This window comes from Bombina bombina, chromosome 1, assembly GCF_027579735.1.
Source record: "Bombina bombina isolate aBomBom1 chromosome 1, aBomBom1.pri, whole genome shotgun sequence".
NCBI classification, from domain to species: domain Eukaryota; kingdom Metazoa; phylum Chordata; class Amphibia; order Anura; family Bombinatoridae; genus Bombina; species Bombina bombina.
The window spans coordinates 295,405,480-295,430,550 of record NC_069499.1 but is presented as its reverse complement, the minus strand read 5'-3'; the positions used below and the strand labels follow the sequence as shown (position 1 = coordinate 295,430,550).

Below are 25,071 nucleotides of genomic sequence, written 5' to 3'. Positions count from 1 at the left end.
TCTTGCATTAAAAGATGGCCTTATTATTATGCCTCACATTACCCACAAACAGAGTTGTAAGTGTCCATGTCAGTCAGAGAAATTGCACTACCTGATAGTTTAAAAATAAATATTAAAAATGTAAAAAAAAAAGTGAGCGATGATCTAGAGCAGATCCCTAAAAATAAAATAGGCAAATGCAATCTATTCGCTAATGAAAAAAAGTCTTAGAAAGCCTTAGAAATTATGAGTCTTTGGTCATTAGACAGGCCGACATGGGTGGGGGGATAGTCTTGCAGAATATTGACGATTACCTCTTGGAGGCCAGAAAGATCCTCCATGATGTATTATATTATACTTGACTAACTCATGATCCCACCTTGCAATATTTGGCGGTTCTTTAAAGGGACAGTATACACTCATTTTCATATAACTGCATGTAATAGACACTACTATAAAGAATAAGATGCACAGATACTGATATAAAAATCCAGTATAAAACTGTTTAAAAACTTCCTTAGAAGCTCACAGTTTTGCTCTGTTGAAAAGGTAGCTGGAAAGCCCACTGCAAGTGGCAAATAAGACACTCCCTCCCCTTCTTTTGCACATGAAAAGACCCTTTACACAAACAGGAGCAAGCTGGAGAAGGTAGCTGACGGTATTTTCATAAAACTTTGGGGCTTGGTTAGGAGTCTAAAAATCAGAGCAATTTTATTTAAAAATAAGCAAAACTATACATTAAAAAAAACAAAAAACTTTATGGGCTATATAAATAGATCATCTACAAAACATATATGCAAAAAAAATGGGTGTATAATGTCCCTTTAAAGATCTTGTAGACTTTGCAAATACTGAAGTAATGTTATCTAAAAAGGAGAGGGAATTTCTGGTCCCCAAGGAGCCTAATCATGCCTTTTATTACCACCTCCCTAAAATGCATAAAAACCCCACCTGCCCACAACATGTCTTCCTATGTCGACTATTTTCTTTATAGAAGTATTGTATAAGGAAATTGGAATCTTTGGTGATCACTCAAGATATGATATGGATCACTTGTGATGTCCAGGCGTTGTACTTGAATATTCCCCACAATATGGGGATTTCAGCGGTGTCTGGATATCTCGAAGAAGACTTCTATTTACCTGAGACTCAAAAATAATTTATTTTGCAGTTGATATTGTTTATCCTGAGCAGAGATAGGCACAAACCAAGGCTGTGGCGGACATTTTCCAAAGTAGAGACCTTAGTGAAGGACACTAAGGTACATTTCAAATAAAAAACATTAAAAAACACTCTTTACAGAGAGGGTAGTGGATTTATCGTGGAATAGCCATTCAGCAGAATTGGTAGAGAAGGGCAGTACATGAAAAGTGCTGCCCTGCATTATGCTTCATTACAGACATTCTTTATAATCCCTCCCTCACTGGATATCCCCAACTGCAGCATACCAATGACCATACAGCATGGGCAGCACTTTTCATGTACTGCCCATCAGCATGCAGAAATAAAATATGTATCTGTGGTGAAGCAGGACTTAATTCCACCTGTGTACAAGCAGGGCATAATTGTTACCAGCTTTCCTAGATCTATTCCCTGCAGAAAGCCTGTTTTAACCCTTCACTCTCCCCTGGGTGGTCTAAGCATGCATACCCCCTTGCTGCTAACACATTCACTGGGGTCCCAGTACAAACAGAACAGCAGCCTCTTTAAACGGGCTGCTCTGACTTCCATCATTCTGCAAAACTGGCGGTGGACACTGCAAGGGCCAGTCACGGACACCAGTGTCCGTGTACGGACACCTTGCCTATCCCTGTGTGATAGCTATGGATTGACTTTATTGTTGTGGATCTCAACTGCAGACAACGTAGTGCAAAGGAAGTGAATATGAGTAGTTTTACTCCTGTTAACTGGTTACAGGAGAGAGATAAGCAAGAAAGTTCTAGCTGACTGCTAGATGACAATCAGCGTGTATTCAGCAGGAACCTACTTTACAAGTTAAAGTCCCAATCTTTGATAAGAGAAAGCTGGTCTCTTCAACTGTGTGAGTATTTGAGGAGCGCTGGAATAGTACACTGCTGAGATAGGAGCGGAGTCAGCGTGAGAGATGGGAGAGGTGCTACCGCTGCAGAGAGCTGACAGGCACAGAGGGGTGTGTGACGCCTGACCAATCGGCAGCAGGAATACGCTGACAGGCAGAGGCTTGTGAGGAGTTCACAGCGCAGCGTCTGAGCCGGGACTCTGGTTGCGGTAGTGGGATTTCAGGATCTCCGGTTGATTTAGGGTGCGTGTGTGAGCACCGGATGATGAATCCTTAAGACGGCTGTAGATCTGAGGTAGTAATAATGGAGCTTCACAGGAGGCGCCCCTGATTGTTGCTCCACAAGTGAGTTGAAGTAATCAAAGTCAGATAGCACTTGATGAAAGATAAGTCCTTAGGTTTTGTAATCAGGACAGGACAAATAACTGAAAGTACTACGTTTAGTAGTTTAGTTGTAATCCAAATAGTAGGTGATGATTCTTTAGTTAAGCCAGGAGGTTAGAACAAGCAGCTACTAGCAAGTTTGCACGCTGTACACTAACAAATTAATTGGCACCTGGAAGGGGGAGGTGTAGGTTTAAATAAGCAGTGCTTAAAGGTGTACACATGCAGGTAAGAACATGACACCCTGATCCTGAGACACAATTATTTTGTGTTTCAGGATGAATTCTATTTTCAGACTAGGGGGAACGCTATGGGTACCAGGTTCGCCCCGAGTTATGCCAATTTATATATGGGGTAATTCAAACAACAATATATTTATGACTCTAGACATGGGGCGAGCCTGGTATTCTATGGACGATATATTGATGACCTGATCTTCGCTTGCAGAGGTGATATATCATCTGCAAATGCATTTGTGGAACATCTTAACAATAACGATAGGGGCCTGTCATTTACTAGCTCTATTAATAATGAGACAATTGTTTTTTTGGATCTTAATCTTCGGCTTGTTAATGGGAAGGTCACTATTACAACTTATTTTAAGACAGTAGACTGTAACAGTTATCCAGATTTCACCAGCAATCATTATCTGTGGAAAAGGAATGTCCCATATGGACAGTTTAAACGAGTATGTCGTAATTGTAGTACACTATCAGATTATGACATGCAAAGTATGATTCTCAAAGAAAGATTTATGGAGAAAATATATCCGTCCCCTATTATAGATCAGGGATATAGAAGAGACAAATTGGATGATAGGGACGAATATTTTTCAAAAAAAAAAATGTAGTGCAGAAAGGAAATCATGTGAAAAATCATACAATGTTTATTACACAATATAATTGCAATCATAATTTGATAAAAACAAATAATAAATAAACATTGGAATATCCTAACTAAGCATCCGATTCTAAGGGAACTTAAAGGGCCACTGTAAGTAAATATTTTCTATGCCTGTTACTAACTACCTACCCCAAATACGCTTTTAATCAATAGCATTTCATTAACATATCTCTACCGTATATCAGAAATCTTGTCTGCAAATTGAATTGTTTTCCAAACCCACTCCTTGGGTATCCTTTGCTCTGTACCAATCCATTAACAATACCTAGGTTTCAAAATGGCGCTTTAAACACAAAGTTATTGGTTTAAGTATTTTGAACATGCAGTGCTGAAAATAGTGGGCAGGATAACGTGACATCATCGGCGAATAAAAGATATAACTTTTAGAACGATATGAAACTTAGTTTTGGAAAAATATAGGTCAGTAGGTTTTAATTAATGTTTATTAACTTTAATATGTTAGTTGTTTAGCTTAAAAATTATAACAGAAAGTAATCCTTTTAATAGAATCAAAACCTACGATAGTTTTCAAAAAGGCTATTAAATTCTAGCTCCAAGCTAAATAATGAAACATAAGAAAAACACTGTGTCCAAAATTTTAACAACGGGCAAAAGGGCGATACCTCAGGGATCTCACAGATGTGGGGTGAAAAGATGCAAGATGTCTGTCCATATTGGACACAAGAAACAAAAATTTCAATTTAATGTGACCAAACGGATCTATTCCATAGTTGGTCACATATCTTGTGCATCTAACTATAGGATCTATCTCCTCTCCTGAATCTGTGGGATCCAATATGTAGGTCGCACCTGTAGGTGGCTCAGTATCAGGTGGCCTGAACATCAACGTAATATGAAGAACTAAATGTGAGAAAATCCCAGGCGCCTACCCTAAGGAGGCTAGGTTAAAGTTTCGGATATACCAGTGTGGTTATAAAATATATGTATTTTAATATATAGATACAGATGATTAAGAACAATGAATACAAATTAAAACAAATTACAAGGCAAACTTCATGGATCCATGATAAAATACAGTGTGTTACAAATGAAATAAAAACACTGAGATAAAAACAATACACAATTAATCCAAGGACAAACAGGCTCATCTTGCTTTGAGATTTCATTTCGAGTTTCCTTTGAAATTCATCTCCTTAGGGTAGGCGCCTGGGATTTTCTCACATTTAGTTCCTTACACTGGGTAACAGCTAGGAGTCACCCGCTTGCAGGCTCATAGGTAATATGAAGAACTATAAATGACATAGTGTTTCAAGACATTGTAGTGCTAAACATAACGGTGATATTAAATGCTTTTCCATTTCCCCGATAGAATTAATTCCTAAATAGATTCTTCAGACTGGTATTTAGAGTTTGTCATCTACCAATGTCCCCCTAGCAACTCTATTATATGGGTCACTTATTAGTTACACCTCAATCCACTTATTCTTGTGGGTTCTAGTTACAGAGGACATTTATTTCATTATATTAGTTGGCATCCCCTCCTATAATAGGTAGCTCTTTTTATCACCTATACTTTTATCATAGTATCTGGGATATCATGTGATTTTGTGTAATTTAATTATTATTTTTTCTATTTGATGGACCCGTTGTGTGGTCCTTATTAATTATATATTTTTTTATACTATCATCTATAATAAGTAACTTTTGTCATCGCCTACATTGCTATTATGGTGATCGAGATTTTATTTAATTTTTTGTTATTTAAAACTCATGTTATTTAAAATGATTTAGGGGGTGATTTTCCTTATGATTAACAATATTTTTATGTTTATATTTAGTGATCACTTTAAAAAGTTCACTAACGTTTACACATGTATTATATATGATATACGTTTAGAATGTTCTTTCCTCTTTAGGTTTATTATATAAGTTATGGTGATATATGTGTGTATATATATATATATATATATACACACTATTGGTCTTTTTATACTATCTTATTCTAATGTCCATATTATTATTGTGAATTATGGGTATTTTGTAAATCATGTTGTTATTTATTAATGTATTATTTTCAGTGTTCCTCTGTCATTCATTTATTAGCCTACAAGCATGTTTGCTATAGAATACATAGTAATTTTTAGCTTTCAATGTAGCATGGTCTATCAAGCAATTGTTTTTAACTACCGATTTCCCAATAGGGGTGTGGGCAGCAACCGTTCACTGATTGGCTCGAGGGTCATATATGTAGAGCAAGGAATTTTAGTTAGTTACAGCCTGATGAAACAGCACTATATGGCTGAGAAACGCGTTGCTGTATATATGTGTTTTTAATAAAATTGTTACTTTTTAATTACCCTTGCTCTGCGGAGTATTTTACTTTTGGTGTTTGTGGGTATCGTAATCCTTTTGCTGAGACACAGAGGATGAGCGCCCTTTTTCACACACCCTCCAGCCATTCCAGTTGATTGGCGCAGGCATCGAGGATGCCTCTAAAGCCTTCGACCGGTGAGACACCATCACGTGATCAGCTCCTGCTAGCTGGAAGTTAGTCTATCGGGTGACTTAGAGGTCCCGGCCTGTTGTGATTGGCACCGCTTGTGCCTTCTCTTATGTGAGTAGCCATCTGCTTGGTCTGTTTGTGTACTCTGTGTACTTTGTGCAGACGATATTGTCCTATGTGGCGCCTCTCTTTCTGTCTCTACGGGATTTTGTCATCAAGAATGTTAACTCAAATAACAACTACATGTTTAAAAAGTGAGAGAAATTATACAAATGTGTTTCACACCCCTTTAAATATACACTGACAGTCTCCCATAACATTATGCAACAGAGACCAAATGTAGACCAGCAACCAGGTAATTATCTCTTTTGAGAAGGTGCACGTAGGAAAGGCAACCTCCAACTAGTACAACATACAGCAAAGTAAACACTCCACAGCACCATATAATCCTTAAAGGGACACTAAACTCAAAATATTTAATTCATGATTCAAGTAGAGAATACAATTTTAAACAGCATTCCAATTTACTTCGATTTTCTAATTTGCTTCATTCTTTAGATATGCTTTGTTTAAGAAATACCGATGCATATTGTTGAGCCAATCACACGAGGCATCTATGTGCCACAACCAATCAGCAGCTACTGAGCCTATCTAGATATGCTTTTCAGCAATGTATATCAAGAGAATTAAGCAAATTAGATAATAGAAGTAAATTAGAAAGTTGTTTAAAATGGCATGCTCTTTCTAAATCATGAAAAAAAAATGGGTTTCATGTCCCTTTAAGTTGCTTTATTGAAGAATACAAACAGACAGGTATGCAACGTTTCGGGATCACAGTCCCTCAATCATGCCCTATTAAAGGACCGTGATCCCGAAACGTTGCATACCTGTCTCTTTGTATGCTTCAATAAAGCAACTTAAGGATTATATGGTGCTGTGGAGCGTTTATTTGCCATTGCATTATGCAGCTTTTACCTTTTGGTTCCACAGGCATCAGGACACGTTGGGCATTTCTCACACGTCTGTCCAAAGGCTCCTGGCTCAATGCACTGGCACTGACCGCACAAACAGGTGCCCTTCCCACTACAGAGCTGGCCATCCTCCGACACACAGCCGCTGATATCTGTGGTGCAGTTGCAGTTGTCACCAATAAAGCCAGCGTGGCACTTACACTCTCCACAATCACACTCTCCATGACCTACAAAAAGCAAGCATACATTGCATTTAAAGGAGCAGTTAACACTCAGTAATTACAGGACATTTCTGTAACATATCAGCCAAGTGTAAACATTTTCAAAGCAAATTATCACATTATTTGCTGCCATTGTTTTTCAATAGCCAAACTCCACCTTTCACTAGCCTTATTTGGAGCAGCCAAACCAGGCCTTTTACTGGAGCAGACAATGTTAGAGATATAACTTATGGTAGCAAAAACGGCTTTGTTTTGCAGTTTGCAATATAATAATCCCTGATGAAGTCAAATAGGCATAGATATGTAGCAGGGTTAGGCCTGAGAATTCTGCAGTGTATATTTTTATATACAAGTTTCATTCCTAAAGCACAGGAAAATGGTACAAAATAAATAATAAAAAATATAATGCAAAGTTGTTTTAGTACAGATCATAAAACATTTTATATTACACTCACTGTGTTCCTGTCCCTTTATTAATGGAATTAAATACAGTTTCAAACAGTTATCTTCTTCTATGTGATTGCATTAATACTGTTATCTTTAGTGGGCACAATTTATTTTTTGGGCATGTATAGGCCTTTGGCATGTGACAGAGGTCAAAACAAATAGTTATCAATCCCACTCCTTAAAGGCACATTGTACTGTAAAATTTTGCCTTGAATGTTTTCTCAATTATCCATTTTACCTGCTAGAGTGTATTCAATTGTTATTTTGTTATTTGAAATAGCTGCTTTTGCCCCTTAAAACCGGCACCTGTACTGATTATGTTTGTATGCTCAGTAGAAAAGCTATGTAAACTGGATACAACAGTGTAAATTAACCTCCACTGGGGAGGTAAAGAGAGACATTTTTGTATTTGAAATAGCTGGTTTTGCCTGTTGAAGCAGCCAACTATACGAACTACGAATAGGATTGTATGCCCAGTAGAAAAGCTATACAAACAGGAAATAACGTAAATTAACCTTCCAGTAGAGGGTGGTAAAGAGAGATATTATTGTATCTGAAATAGCTGGCTTTGATTATTGACCCCCCACAGCCCTAATTGGCATTTCAATACCTAACTATTAGACTCTGTACAAAAATATACTTTTCTTTTTTTAATTTTTTATTTCCATGCTCTATCTGAATCATGAACATTTAATTTAAACGTTAGTGGCCCTTTAATAAGCCCTTGATCCACCCCAATGCGTCAAACAGCAGTGCAATGTGCAACAATGCCCTCAAGACAGCATGTTCTACTTCCCACGTACAAAACAAGACCTTTTTATTTCTATAAACACATTTGCAGTGTTGTTAGCCAGTCTAGGTCAAATGATCTTTACTGAGCCAGGAGACAGTGATGTGTTTTTACTCTCAGTATCAGACTAGTGACCAGACAGGACTCTCACTGTTCTGTCAACAACACTACAGCTTGGCCTGATCCTGTTTAAGAATTCCAACTATAAAGCTTCCAAATCAAACCCAAGGAAAGTGTTTAAATAAAAGCCGCAGTGTCACCAGAGAGTCAGATATCCATGGAATACAGAGGATGTTTATGTTTGTAAATCTAATTGTCACACATGACTCTCTTGCTTACAGTGATGAGGCAAATGCAAACACCGCTCTCACAATGGCTTAAATCAAATGGATACTTGATTGGCTGCTGGTGAACCAACACAGCTAATTATGTCACTCATGCACTTTATAATGTGCAATGTAAATGAAATTGCCCAGAGCAATACATGTTCTAGAAAGAGATCACACTGTGGACTTGGAAAGAAGTATAAGAAAATACTAGCAAGCAGGACTGCTTTTAAAGGGACAGTCTAGTCAAAATTAAAATCCTGCGATTCAGATTGCAATTTTAAACAATTTTACTTTTAACATTAAATTTGCTTTGTTTTTTTAATATTCTTTGTTGAAAGCTAAACCTAGGTAGGCTCATATGTTAATTTCTAAGCCCTTAAAGGCCGCCTTTTATCTCAGTGCATTTTGAAAGTGTTTCACAGCTAGACAGCGTTAGTTTACATGTGCCATATAGATAACATTGTGCTCGCTCCTGTGGAGTTATTTATGAGTCAGAACTGATTGGCTAAAGTGCAAGTCTGTCAGAAGAAGTGAAATAAGGGGGCAGTCTGCAGAAACTTAGATACAAGGTAATCACAGAGGTAAAAAGTATATTAATATAACTGTGTTGGTTATGCAAAACTGGGGAATGGGTAATAAAAGGGATTATCTATCTTATTAAACAAAATTCTGGAGTAGACTATCCCTTTAAATTAAGGTAATTAAAACAGTCCATGGGCAGTTCAATTCTATTTATTAAAGAAGGACATTTAAAGGGTTAAACACAAATATAGAGCATACAATTTAAAAAAGTTTCCAATTTACTTCTATTATCAGTTTGTTCCCATAATATTCTTTGTTGAAGACATACCTAGGTAGGCACCTGGAGCACTGAATAACATTCTTGCAAAACTGCTGCCAAATAGTGCTCCAAAAATGGGCCGGCTCCTAAGCATGTGTCCCTGCTTTTCAACAAAAGGTACCAAGAGAACAAAGAAAACTTGTTAATAGAAGTAAATTAGAAAGTTGTTTAAAATCGCATAATCGAGCCTGCTTAGTAGAGGTGGGCTATGGAGAGAGGCAACAGCCATCCAAAGTAAGAAAGGTAAAAATCATTAGATCCCACTTACAAACCTTGTAACTGACAGCTACCGCACTAACAAAAAATCCCAATGTCAGGAGCACTCAATTCAAATTGTAATTTTATTTTCCATCTTCATTTAAAAGGCAAAACAAAAGCGGGATTCATTCATATAGTGGCAGCCACCTGGCTCAAGATGCGGTATTCAAGCAGCAGCGTCTGATTGGGAATGTAGCTATATATTGTACCAATAAAACACCATATAAATGTAGAAATATGTATTTATCAATACATAAAGCATATGCTGCTATGTGAAAGTGAAATATTAGCGGATTAGAATATGCAACCGGGTTTGTGCGAAAGTAGCATTTCTTTCCCACTTTTTTGCTCCCTTCTTTGGAGGAATAGGTTATTACGCTTTTTACACTTGTGGGGTTAGCGCAGGAGCCAAAACAGATTACTTTCAACTTGTAATACAAGTGCTACCTGAAACAGGCAAAAAAGCTTCTAGTGCAGTTAACGCTCAAGCAGGTGTGTTAAATAACGCGCCACTTGTAAGCCGGCCCTTAAAGGATTATGAAACCCAAAAAAAAATATTTTGTGATACAGATGAAGCATAAAATTTTAAAAAACTTTCCAATTTACTTCTATTACTAAATTTGCTTTGTTCCCATGGTATTGTTTGTTGAAGCGATACCTAGGTAAGCATCTGGAGCTCTACATGGCAGGTGCTGCCATCTAATTCTCTTACAAATGGATAATATTCTTGCAAAACTGCTACCATATAGTGCTCGAGACACATGCATGCTCCTAAGCTTGCATCCCAGCTGTTCAAGAAAAGATATAAAGAAAATTTGATAATAGAAATAAATTTGAAAGGTTTTTAAAACGGTATGCTCTATCTGAATCATTGGGTTTCATATCCCTTTAAGTAAAAAAAAATCGAATTTCTGTTTATACATATAGACTTTTGTAATGTGTAAAATAAATGAATAAACCATTAGTTTAAACTTAATTGAAACATTTACATACATCCAGCACAATGAAATATACACAGTCATTGTTTTCCTTGTGTAGAAGTTTCAGTAGTTTTGCATATAAAATAATGGTACCGGGGCGTGTCCGTGCAGCGTACTGGATAGGACGCACATTCTGAATGCTCCAGGGAAATCTTTGATAATCCGCTGATTATTCATTTTTAGCAGCTATATTAAGTATACATTTTACAACTGTGTCACAGTCCAGCTAATTGTGACCCAATTTTTTATTTTCTTAGCTGTTGTTTGATACTGGGGCATCGGATCGGAACATTAAGGCCTAAGGCGGCGGCCTACTATTAGGTACCCACCTCCCCCCCGGGAAGAGCCGGGTCATCAGTGCTGTCAGGAAAGCTGACTTACTGAACCTCTTCAAAACCCATCACTGAGAAGACCTTAAGCTAATCCACTGATCTCTACTACCGAGCAGCATTAAGACTCTTGCAGCGAGGAATAGAGAACTTTACTTAGCGAAACATGACAGGCATGGCGGATGAGAGCTGCCCGACGCAAGATGGAGATCTTTTTGCAAAGTTTGATATCATCATGCACAAGCTAATTGATAGAGCTCCGTATGATTACTTATTAAAGCGTTTAAACTTTGAGAATGAAGCCGCAGCACTCACGACGGACTCACTGGAAGTAGAGCCCTGCAAGGCGCAGACTGGTACCGACTACAAACCCATGCTAAGGGAACCGCGCGGCTCACAGTGTAATCAACCACCCCCCAATACATTCAGAAGCACTCACAGCATAGAACTGCAACCAAGGTCTCCAGAGCACTGGCCGCCGGTTATGGGGAAGCATGTGGAGCTGTCAGATATGACTATAATAGCCAAGGGAGAACCGATCATGCTGAGCATGAAACCAAGGAACCGTACACTAACATATAACCGGACCAATCAGCAAAAGAGGAGGAAAATACCGGCTCAAGCTGTCTTAATACAAAGGGCTGGGGGGGCCCACCCAAAAAAGCACCACCAATTGCCAGACATGCTTCTTACCTGCAAATATAATCGTGATGAATCCCACAGAGGCGGCAACAAGCGGACTACAACACAAGTTACCTCACGGCAAGACATCATATACCTTCATAGGGAGGGACATATCCCAAAGACAGGAGAGGGGTAATCTGAGGACGCCCTTTACAGACATTATACTGCTGAAGTGCCGATAATTGGAACTCTGACAATATTATCATATGCTTTGCAGTGGTGTCAATGACAATGTTGGGACATGTTTCATTGTGGCGCTAGTTCTATGTTCTACAGTTTAATTAGCGTTCATTTCTCTGCTAAAGTTATGTCGGGTAATCATCAGCAATCTGAGGATAGCAATGTTTGGTTGTGTTTTGTAGTATTTTCAGTTTCTTATCATTCTCATGCTCAGCAAGTTACTATTAATGAGCGTATGTGCTCCTCAGGGCGTACGTAACATCGCTGAAGGAGACTACTGCTTCCGGTAAACTATTCCTATGTTATAATTATTATATCTTATTGTGTTGTAAGGCACCGAGGGGCACATCATACCTTTAAATAATACATTTTTGGTTCACAGCACCTTAGAAAGCAAACAAGGCACAGAAGTCTAATTTACATATGCTCCCTGATATGTGACCCGCGGCCGGGGAAGCTGAAGGGAAGAATAGATTATGTAAACATCGAAAATGACATCCTAAACCAAACGCTTCTTAGAACCAGCTTGCCCATACTTAGTCCCCTAACTGTTATGTTACTATAAGCTCTCTGTTACCCAATTTAACCGGCCATCACGAAAAAGCGATAGCACTACATAACTTTGACTAACTGATAGGAGCATAATAACTTAGTTCTTACTTTATTAGATTAAGTTCATCCATAAGCTGAGTAAACACTTTTTATGTCTCTCGTATTAATTCCTCTTTAAGACGGTAGTCTCAGACATATATCAAGCTTACTCTTGAGCAAAGTAGGGCATAGTCCTTTTGATGGGGTACACAAGCTTTATACTACGAGTCATACTGTAGCAAGAATGTTTCACTATCACTACTAATAACTCTTATAACCCACATAAATTACACTCACTCTACAATAAGCTTCATCTCCTGCTTATCTGTGACTCAGATTTAACATTTATAAGTCCAATATTGTCTGAATATGCCCAATGTCTCTCACCATACTAAAACTGTTATATTTAAATTGTTTGTTTTCCCTACCCATAACACTCTTCCTCACCTCTACATAACGCCTAACAATGTTCATGAATGTATCTGTCACAGACCCAAGTGTGGTCTATATAGTCAGAAAATTGGGGTCAAAGTATTATACTACAATGGTTATGCTTACTTTGTTTGCCTTCCTTACCCCTAGCTCTCCCCCTCACTTCCATATATTCCCAACACTGTTCATAATGTCTATCTGTCACGGACCCAAAAGTGGTCTATATAGTTAGAAAATTGGGATCAATTCACTATCCTTAAAATGTTATACTTGAATTGTTTGCTTTTCCTACCCCTAGCTCCCCCCCTCACTGCTATATACCCCCAATACTGTACATATGTGTATCTGTTACAGACCCGAGAGTGGTCTACATAGCAAGAAAATTGTGATCAATTAAGGCATACACTGATCATAACATGTGTCATCAAGTGTTGCAAAGACTGTTTATAATCAAGCCTCGCACCTTTATACAGTTTGTACACTGGACTAATGTGATGGAGCATTTTATTGTAACAAGCCTTGAAGTAATATGTGCACATTTCATTTATGCCGTGTATGTATTGTTTATCAAAATAAAGCTCTTTTGAAAATAAAAAAAAAATAATTAAAAAAAAAATAATGGTACCATAGCAATGAGCATAATTCTAGACATTACTAGATGCACTGGAGCGGACATTCAGCTGCTTCAGATGCCAACACAACATAGCAAAAAAGGAGAGGGATGACCCCACCCCTAAGCAATGATCACCCTGAGCCTAACTGCTTTTTCTTGTTTGGTGATGAGGTTTGGGATGAACCTAAAACAACTTCCCATCTGCTCTCAGATATACTATTTATATAGTAGAGTAACAAGTCAGTGAGCTGTCTGTCTATATTCTGTATAAAAATAATACTTTCTTTCATGTAATTGGCAAGAGTCCATGAGCTAGTGACGTATGGGATATACAATCCTACCAGGAGGGACAAAGTTTCCCAAACCTCAAAATGCCTATAAATACACCCCTCACCACACCCACAATTCAGTTGATCAGATTTGCAAAGCAGCAACTTGGATCTCTTTGCATACATTTACTAAATTCTACCATTCTGATGCATTTGCTTCTTCAGAAGCAGTTTTTGGTAGAAAAGTTCTTCAGGCAGCTTTTTCAGTTTGATTCCTCTGCTTATGTTTTAAGTTTTTCTTTTCATTATGGGAATAATTTATATTTTGGGTTGTGGATTATTTTTTCAGCGAGAAATAGCTGTTGTTTATTTTTATCCTTCCCTCTCTAGTGACTCTTGAGTGGAGTTCCACATCTTGAGTATTAATATCCTATACGTCACTAGCTCATTGACTCTTGCCAATTACATGAAACAAAACATAATTTATGTAAGAATTTACCTGATAAATTAATTTCTTTCATATTGGCAAGAAGAGTCCATGAGGCCCACCCTTTTTATGGTGGTTATGATTTTTTTGTATAAAGCACAATTATTTCCAAATTCCTTTGTTGATGCTTTTTACTCCTTTCTTTATCACCCCACTGCTTGGCTATTCGTTAAACTGAATTGTGGGTGTGGTGAGGGCTGTATTTATAGGCATTTTGAGGTTTGGGAAACTTTGCCCCTCCTGGTAGGATTGTAAATTCTTACATAAATTATGTTTTTTAATTAGAAGGTCATCTGAAGATATTAGAATTTTATTGGACAGCATAAGTATTTAATGTCTTGACTTTAGATCACTATTTTATTTTGTCCAAAAAAAAAATCTGTGCTGGTACCCACTCTAAACCAGCTACATTTAGCCACCAATCAGCAAACGCTAGCCAGGTGTTGAACCAAAAATGGGCTGGCTCCTAAGCTTACATTCCTGCTTTTACAAATAAAGATATGAAGAGAACGAAGAAAAATTATAATAGGAGTAAATTAGAAAGTTTCTTAAAAATACATTCTCTATTCTGTTAAAGTTTTTGCAGTATGATTATGCTAAGAATGTTACAAGTTTTTCTATCAGTAAAAAATAAAGTTATTTCCAACCTTCTTCATACTTGAACACCATTTTTATACTCAGGTCAAGTTATAATGTAATTTTTCTGCATGTCTTGTATATCACAATTATTATATTACAATAATATAAAAAGTGAAATATTTTTAACTCCGGAGAATATAAAAGCATTTCAGATAAAAAGGTTTGGCTTTCTGAATGTTTGTATACTTTCTGTAAAATAGGGCAGCTTAGAGAGGGGATTTGACCTTCTTGTCTTCTCTTATATCTACTCACTAAACAACTCCTTCCTACTTTCAACTCTCTCTTCTACCCACCTTCACCACCCCCTTCATCTGCCTTTAGTGCTCAAGACCTGGCAGACTACTTTTTAAACAAAACGTATATCATCTGAAGCAACATCTTAACACAAGCCTTCAATCTTCCAACTCCACCCTTGGTCACCCCCTCTGCCACTGACAATGAAGGGAGTTCCTTATTGTCTTCTTCACGCCTCACTACCTGCCCACTTGACCCTATCCCTTCACATCTAATACTGTCTCGGTCTTCCACTCTCCAGCTCTTTCTCACATCTTCAACCTATCCCTTTCTATCAAACATGCAAAGGTCACCCCATCCTCAAAAAAACCATCCCTCGACCCTAATTCTCCAGCAAACTACAGACCCATATCACTGCTTCCACCAGCTTCAAAACTCCTGGAAATACTAGTTTTTGATTGCCTAACCCACTTCCTGTCCAGCAACCCCCTGCAATATGGCTTCCTTCACCGACACTCAACTGAGACTGCCCTCACCAGGGTTACCAAAATCTTCTTTCTGCTAAAAATAAAGGCCACTACTCTATACTATCTTACTTGAACTCTCAGCTGCCTTCTACAACATTGACCACCCCTCCTCCTACAAACTCTCAGCTATCTTGGTCTCTGTGACACTGCCCTCTCTTAGATCCACTCATCTTTCTAAAAGGTCCTTTTCTGTCTCATTTACTGGTGACTCCTCCTCTTCAATGGCTCTGTTGGAGTACCTCAAGGCTCTGTCCTGGGCCCTCTATTATTCTCTATTTATACTTCTTCACTGGGTTAACTTATCAACAGCTATAGTTTAAAATATCTCCTCTAGGCTGCTGATACTCTCCTTCTGTCCTTTCTCATGTCAGTGGCTGCTTATCTGGCATGTCATCCTGGATGGGCTCTCATCATCTAAAGATTAACATGTTCAGGACTGAGCCCCTTCTAGCCCCCCCCCCCCAGCTCTACTCCAATTTCTGAATTTTCTATCGCTGTTGGTGGCACCCCATTCCTCCCCAAGTCTGCTTCCTTTGACTCCAATATGTCCTTCATACCCCACATCCAATTGCTTTCTTCATCCTGCCGCAACCACCAATGCAATATCTCCAAATTCGTCCATTTCTGAGAGCTGACACCACTAAGCAACTAATCCACTCCCAGGTAATCTCCCGATTTGACAACTGTAATAACCTACTAATTGGCCTTCCTCCTTTCAATCCATTCTAAATGCCTTTGTCAGGCTAATCTACCTTCCTCGCTGCTCTGTATCTGCTGCACCACCTCTCTGTGAGTCCATTCACTGGCTCCACATTCACAACAGAATTAAATAAAGAAATCTCACCCTGACCTACAAAGCCCCCCAACTTGTCCTCACTTATCAACAAATATACCCCAGCCCTCCCCAAAAGGTCCAACAATGACCTGCTCCTTGCAACTTTTACTATCACCTCTTCCAATGCTAGACTACAGGACTAGCATTGGAGGAGCACTAACCCACTGGAATGCACTTTCTCACGCTATACGACTTTCCCCTAATCTGTCCACCTTTAAACACTCCCTAAAGATATTTTTGTTCAAGGAAGCCTATCACCCAACTCAGTAACAAATCAACTTGCCTAATAGCTGCCCTCATCTTACTCCACACTAACATCATTCTCACCTTTGCAGTCCCCACCTCCTGTTTCTCACCCTCCTACCCTTCTAGATCGAAAGTTCCCACTGGAATAGGGCCCTCAATTCCTCCCATATTGGTTTGATAAATTTTGTCCTGTCTCTTAAAAAAATTGAATCATCGTTGTACTTTTATCTTTTGTACCCATGGACAGCTCTGCAGAATTTGTTGGTGCCTTATAAATAAAGTATAATAATAACAACAATAAAAGTGTAAACAACAAAATGTTATGTAATTTAGGCAATATTTATATAACAGTTTATACGTGCAACCTAAAGGTAGTTTTATATAATTTTGAATACTTTTGAATATAGTACCCTCAGAAAGAAAGTACAGTACTGGAATCAGAAAGGTATTAGCTGTTGTTTTTAATAAATATAGGCTATTTGCATTTTTTTTAAGGGTACAACAACACAATACAGGTAACACAATTATATGCACACATATGACAGTTCTTACAGTATCGTCATTACAAGTACAGGATAAATTGGGATATACATATAACAGATTACATCATTCACTTGGGTACATTTAAGTGTTGTATATATTACACTGCTCATAATAATACAAAACATTTGTAGCTCGTAATATATTGTTGTATACGTCTGATTATATAATCGTTCAATCCACCTGTATGTGTCCCTCAGTATTTTTTCCTTTTATTAATAAAAAAAAACAATCCTGTTACTTTAACTAATCTAACAATTCTAACTTTAGAACTTCATATTTATAACATTACCACTTTTCATAATAGGAGGGGAAAAAAGGTGGGGGGTTATTTTGAGAAGAGAACTAACAAAATGTTTCAATTAGTATTTCTTCAGAAGAAAAGGGTCCTAGTTTAAGGAGGACTTGACTCAAATAACATTGCCCATTCTACTCAAATAACATTGCCCATTCTACTCAAATAACATTGCCCATTCTCCTCAAATAACATTGCCCATTCTCCCCTCAAGCATTATCTCATGATGCATGAAAGGTTTGAGAATTTGTTTCTGCTTTCCAGGTGACATTTTTTCTAAAAAACTTTTCCACTTCTTTAAAAAGGGAGGTAATCTATGTTTAGTGCCTAATAGGGCATCTTGTTGTTCAATGAATAAGTGCTTGTATAGGTTCCTTTTAAATTGAGTCATGGTTGGGGGAGATCTAGAGCACCATAAAGTTAAAATGCAATATCTCGCAATTAAAGTGCAAAGGGTCAGTAAAGGTTGTAAGTTATTGCCCACATTGTTCCATGTAAACAGATATATATTGGTGATATTAAATAAAATTTCAATAGACAAAACCAATCTGAGCCAGTATTGTAAAAGACCGCAGAATCGCCTAATCAAAGGACACTCATAGAAATAGTGAGAAAGAGAAGGATTAGGCAAAACAACATTTTATGCAGTGGTTTGGACATTGAGGATTCTACTTCACCCACCTACTAGGTGTAATGTAGTCTCTATTAATTAGTCTTATCTGTGCCTCCCGTAGTGACATTGCCATTGTGGCCGTTTTAGCTTTCGTGGGGCTATTTTTAATAAATAGAATAGTTATCTCATTTGTGGTGTCTAATGGCAATTTTTCCAAAACATCGGTTTGAACTTTATTAGTTTGCTGTTTTAGCAGCTCTTGATAAAATTCTGAGATCGAGAATCAACCCATAGTAAATGGCAATTGGGAAACTGCAAAAGGTGTCTGGTTTCAGAACTTTGGATTGGTTTCTTCTATTGTTCTGATGTAGTGTTTAAGCTGCAAATAAGCATAGAAATGTTGATTTGGAAGGTTGAATTTAGTTCTCAGGTCTTGGAATGTTCTCAAGGTATGCGACAAAGGATTTAGATCATCTCCCACCCTTCCTAGTCCCCTCTCCCTCCACATAACAAAGGGTGCATATTTATCTCCCTCCGGGAAATTAGTGTTGCCTTTGATAGGTATTTGGGGGAGGGGTGTGGGCATTTTAGCATTTTATGAGCTTGTGACCATGCTCTGAGGGGGTCCCTATATAGAAAATTATTTTTTATATTTTAAGGTAAGTCTTTTATAGCACGGTAAGGAAGATAGGCCAGGGCACAGGGAGCTATAACTGTCTCTTTTAGGTGTTTATCAGAAAAGTGGGATGGGGCTAATTGCCAGTCAGTAACCAATCTTATCAGAGTTGCCCAGTTATAATATTGAATATGTGGCAAACTCTTCCCTCTCCATATGAAGTGGTTTATAGTTCTTTCTAATTTCCTAATTTCTCCTTTGGTTAACAGAAAAGGCAGCATAATTAGTGGGTATAGGATCTTAGGGAGCAAAGACATTTTGGATAAATGTATGCGTCCAGTAAGGCCTAAAGGGAGATTTTTCCAGCTAGTTAACTGGGAGCAGACCGAGTCACACTGAGATCATATGTTAAGTTCATATAATTTATTTGGGTTTTTGTGTAGATTTATACCTAAATAAATGAGTTGGTAACTTCAACAAAAGGGTAATGCGTTGGATCAGAAGTGTGTTTATGTAACCACAGAATTTCTGACTTGGAGTTATTCGTCTTATATCCTGAAAGCTTACCAAACATGTCAAGGGTCTCTAAAATAATAGGAACGTGAATTTTTGGGGAGTCTACAAACAGTAGCATGTCGTCTGTGTATAAAGCTAACTTAAGTACGCTATTTTTAATGTTCACTCCAAGGAAGGTCTGTCTTATTTTCACTGCCAAAGGCTCTAAAGCCAAGTCAAAGATCAGGGGAGATAATCCTTGCCTAGTGCCTCTCTCCAAAGTGAAATCTGGGGAGAAGCAACCATTAAGTAAAATGCAGGCTATGGGAGCTGAGTATATTTTTCGTAAAACTTGAAGATAGGGGCCTTGGAAATTAAAGTGAACTTAGAGCTTCAAATGGATAAGACCATTCAACGCGGTTGAATGCTTTTTACACATCTAGGGATAAAAGAAATGCCTCAGAGTTTTCCCTTTCCGAGTGTACCTTCCCTGTTTCCCAATAATAGTTGATGACATGGAGCACTCGTCTTAAATTCGTCACAGATGTACATTTATAGCCAGAACCTGTCTGGTCGGAATGCAGTAGGGAAGGTAAAATAGTTTTTAAACGATTTGCTAGAATTTTGGTGAATACCTTATAGTCTTCATTAAGGAGTGAGATTGAGCGATAAGACTCTGGCAAAGAATGGTCTTTACCAGGCTTCGGAATTAAAGTTTATGTGGGCTGAGGAAAAGGTATTAGAAGGTAAGTCTTCTTCCTGAAGGAGACCAATATTTAACTTGCTTAGTATAGGTGACACTTAGGGTAGTAACATCCGATAGAATTCTATCGGGAGTCCATCCGGACCTGCTGCTTTACCTATAGCTATCGATTTAATCGTGGACTGTATCTCATTTATGGAGATGGGAGCATTTAGAGAGTCTATTTGATAATTAGTTGTGGGAGTGACACTGAGTGCCAGAAGGTTTCAAGAGTCTCTGCTAATGCTTCAGGTTGTTTAGTATATAGGTGTTTATATGTTGCGAAACACTCTGCTACATCTATCAAAGTTTTGTATGTGTTACCCCTGTACTGCAAGGCCGCTACCTTCCTTCTCGTCTCCTTTTTATTAACCAAAGAGACCAGCAATGTACCAGACCTATTTGCATATCTATGGAATTTACTCTTTTTTAAGAGTTCTGACGCTGCTTTTTACTTTAGGAAGGCCTCTAATTCCTCCCTGGCCATAAAAAATACATCATATGCTACCCTAGATTTGACTGTACTATATCTTTGATAAGATTGTTCAAGATTTTTCTGTAATTTGTTATGTCTTTGCTGAGCTTTATGTTTTAAATTTGCCACATAAGAGATCATTTGTCCTGTAAGGACTGGTTTGGCAGAATCCCAGTACAATTGGGGTTTATAAAGGTGCTGCTAGTTTTCTGTATAATAATCATTCCAGCAGTGTATGAGATGGTTTTGAAAAGCCTCAGATTTTAACAAATATGATGGAAATTTCAGTGTGTTTCTATTTGGTCTAGACCTATGGAGTTTTAATGTCAGACCCACAGGGGCATGATCTGAGAGTAAAATTGTATGTATGTTTTCCCGGCTGACGCAGGGAATCTGAAACCCAAAACATTTTTGGACAGACACGTATAGTCTCTATCAGTTGGATGTCTCCTTCTCTCAATGTCACACACCGCCAGATCCGACTGTAATTTAAGGAATACTTTGTTCTCAAATTTTCCTTTGTATCTCAGAAGCCTGGTATTGACAATCACAGGATGCAACCATGACCTATCCATTTGTGGGTTTGGATCCAGATTAAAATCACCTCCTATTATAAATGGGATACCCATGAATGGAGTCAGTGCCTGGGTTAACTTGTCCCAAAAGAAAAATACCTTGGCATTGGGTGCGTAAATGTTACACAATATATACAATATGTTATTGATTTTAATTTTTATATGATAAATCTACCCTCTGTATCTTTATGTGTATGTATCTACTGGGAGACGTTTACCAAACAAAATGGCTAGTCCTCTGCTCAACTTTGTATATGAAAGATAGGATAGCGATCCCACCCTTTGCAGCTTATCATGCTCTGCATCAGTTAAGTGTGTTTCCTGAAGAAACGCAATATCTGAGTCAAGCCTTTTCAGGTTGGATAGGATCGATCTCCACCTCACTGGAGAGTTAATCCCCCTCACATTCCATCAAGTTAGGTTAAGTGTAATTTATACTACCAATAGTCTTGGCTAAAAAGAGTGCAATCTGCGTTTCTCATTTTTAGAGTATTCAAAAGACTTGTAAGGTATTTAGATTGGAAGTTGTGAGTAGATAGTGTCTTAAAGTATACCCTATCCTACATAGGAGCACATAATAAACTAGAAGAAAGAAAATTATTCTCTTACCCTCTACTCTGATACTTTCTGTGAAATATCTAAAATAATAGAAACATGTGACCTTAAGCCATGATCCTGTAGTGTAGGGATTTGTGTGTTACTAATCTTCATTGTGGTCAACTCATTGGCTATATTAATGTCCAACAAACACTTACTCAATAAATGCTGATAGAGTGAAAACAGTTTGATAATTATACAATAAATAACCAGGAACAATTTAGCATGGATTGACAAGGAGTTGAAAACAAAGATTAAGTAAGAGCTTCCATCCCCTCTAGAACCTCTAAACAAAAGGGTTCGACATAGACTATTTGGGATCCCGCTATCAAGATGTAGAGATGTGAGGGTAGGATGAAAGATCTCATTGCACAGCCCAACATTTACAAACCATAAGCTGTATAAAATGCGTTCTGAAAGCATCAGTTTAAATGGGGATGTTAGATTTAGGACTCTTGATATTCAGTGCATGAGTAAACCCCATCACAGAGATTAACCATATAAAAAATAGGCAACAATAAACTAAATCAAATTTAGTTATATTCCTAACCATTAACTTATAACTATCTAGGTGCAGTGACGTTTCATTGATAGCTATGATATGTAATACAGGACTAAGGAACCAGTGTGTAATTAACTGCATTATTGTTAATCAAGTACATGTTCCACCATTGTGTATGGAGTGACAGCAGCATAGTAAGTAAACCATCTTTAAACACATAACTTTATACAATTCAACAGTAAATTAAAAACTATAACTGGGTCTGTTTCTACACAGTGCTCAAAATATCCTAATAGGACACAGGGTTGAAAATTCCTGTTTGAGCTTTTAAGATCCAGGCAAAACATAATATATGTGAAATCAACATTATTAAAATCCAATCAGCATGAGAACACTTAATATCTAAGGCATAGTTCCGTATTTTTTCTCTTTTTTTTCTCGTATTTTGGGTCTCCTTTAAAGAGTTAAAATTATATCCTTTTTCTAAAAATGTATTAGTTAAAATATCTGCTTCTCTATTAAAATCTTCTGCATTAGTACAGTTGCGTTTGATCCTTTGATACTGTCCTAGGGGAATATTATTTTTCCATTGTTTCAAATACCCACTATTGGCATTAAATAAACTATTGCTATTAGTGGGCTTGCGAAAGTTCTTTACTGCCACAGTATCAGTCTTTGTTTAGAGGTTCTAGAGGGGATGGAAGCTCTTACTTAATCTTTGTTTTCAACTCCTTGTCAATCCATGCTAAATTGTTCCTGGTTATTTATTGTATAATTATCAAACGGCTAGATTAGGAGTTTTGCGTTAGAAGCTGTGCAGTGCTAACGAGCAGTTTATGCTCACTGCTCACTTACAGACAGCGCTCGTATTACGGGTTTTTATAAACCCGGCGTTAACCGCAAAAAAGTGATCGTAGAGCAAACGTTTTCTCCACATCTCACCTCAATACCAGCGCTGCTTACGTTAGCGGTGACCTGGCTGAACGTGCTTGTGCACGATTTCCCCATAGGAATCAATGGGGGAGAGCCGGCTGAAAATAAACCTAACACCTGCAAAAAAGCAGCGTAAAGCTCCTAACGCAGCCCCGTTGATTCCTATGGGGAAAATACATTTATGTCTACACCTAACACCCAAACATGAACCCCCGAGTCTAAACACCCCTAATCTTACACTTATTAACCCCTAATCTGATGCCCCGGACACCGCCGTCACCTACATTACATTACTAACCCCTAATCTGCCGCTCCGGACACCGTCGCCACCTACATTATACTTATGAACTCCTAATCTGCTGCCCCCAACATCGCCGACACCTACATTATATGTATTAACCCCTAATTTGCCACCCCCAATGTCGCCGCAACCTACCTACACTTATTAACCCCTAATCTGCCGTCCCCAACGTCGCCACCACAATATTAAAGTTATTAATCCCTAAATCTAAGTCTAACCCTAACACCCCCTAATTTAAATATAATTTAAATAAATATAAATAAAATAACTATCATTAACTACATTATTCCTATTTAAAACTAAATACTTACCTATAAAATAAACCCTAAGCTAGCAACAATATAACTAATAGTTACATTTTATCAAGTTTAGGGTTTATTTTTATTTTACAGGCAAGTTTGCATTTATTTTAACTAGGTACAATAGTTATTAAATAGTTATTAACTATTTAATAACTACCTAGCTAAAATAAAGACAAAAGTACCTGTAAAATAAATCCTAACCTAAGTTACAATTACACCTAACACTACCACTATAATTTAATTAATTCCCTAAATTAAATAAAATTATCTAAAGTACAAAAATAAAAAACACTAAATTACAGAAAATAATAAAAAAATTACAAGATTTTTAAACTAATTACACCTAATCTAATCCTCCTAAAAAATAAAGCCCCCCAAAATAAAAAAAGCCCTACCCTACACTAAATTACAAATAGCCCTTAAAAGGGCCTTTTGCGGGGCATTGTCCGAAAGTAATCAGCTCTTTTACCTGTAAAAACAATTACAGATCCCCCCCAACATTAAAACCCACCACCCACACAACCAACCCTACTCTAGCCAATAGGACTGAGCTGGCATTATATTGGCTGATTGGAACAGCAATAGAATGCCAGCTCAATCCTATTGGCTGATTGCATCAGCCAATAGGATTTTTTTCTACCTTAATTCCTTTTAATTGCTATTTGTAATTTAGTGTAGGGTAGGGCTTTTTTATTTTGGGGGGCTTTATTTTTTAGGAGGATTAGATTAGGTGTAATTAGTTTAAAAATCTTGTAATTTTTTTTATTATTTTCTGTAATTTAGTGTTTTTTATTTTTGTACTTTAGATAATTTTATTTAATTTAGGGAATGAATTTAAATTATAGTGGTAGTGTTAGGTGTAATTGTAACTTAGGTTAGGTTTTATTTTACAGGTACTTTTGTCTTTATTTTAGCTAGGTAGTTATTAAATAGTTAATAACTATTTAATAACTATTCTACCTAGTTAAAATAAATACAAACTTGCCTGTAAAATAAAAATAAACCCTAAATTAGATACAATGTAACTATTAGTTATATTGTAGCTTGCTTAGGGTTTATTTATAGGTAAGTATTTAGTTTTAAATAGGAATAATTTAGTTAATGATAGTTATTTTATTTATATTTATTTAAATTATATTTAAGTTAGGGGGGTTAGGGTTAGACTTAGATTTAGGGGTTATTAACTTTAATATAGTGGCAGCAATGTTAGGGGCGGCAGATTAGGGGTTAATAAATGTAGGTAGGTGTCGGCGATGTTAGGGGCAGCAGATTAGAGGTTAATAAAATTTAACTAGTGTTTGCGAGGCGGGAGTGCAGAGGTTTAGGGGTTAATATATTTATTATAGTGGCGGCAATGTCTGGTTCGGCAGAATAGGGGTTCATTTTTTTAAAGTGTTTGCGATGTGGGGGGCCT

General features: G+C 37.4%; 1 protein-coding gene across 1 annotated transcript in view; it reads right to left on the bottom strand.

Annotated features, from left to right (window-relative positions):
• LOC128645227 (integrin beta-5) overlaps nucleotides 1-25,071 on the bottom strand; it is a 318,185-nt gene that overhangs the window by 15,121 nt on the left and 277,993 nt on the right. The window contains exon 11 of the mRNA XM_053698059.1: nucleotides 6,744-6,966. Coding sequence (XP_053554034.1) covers nucleotides 6,744-6,966 — 223 coding nt within the window. The remainder of the gene's footprint in view (nucleotides 1-6,743; nucleotides 6,967-25,071) is intronic.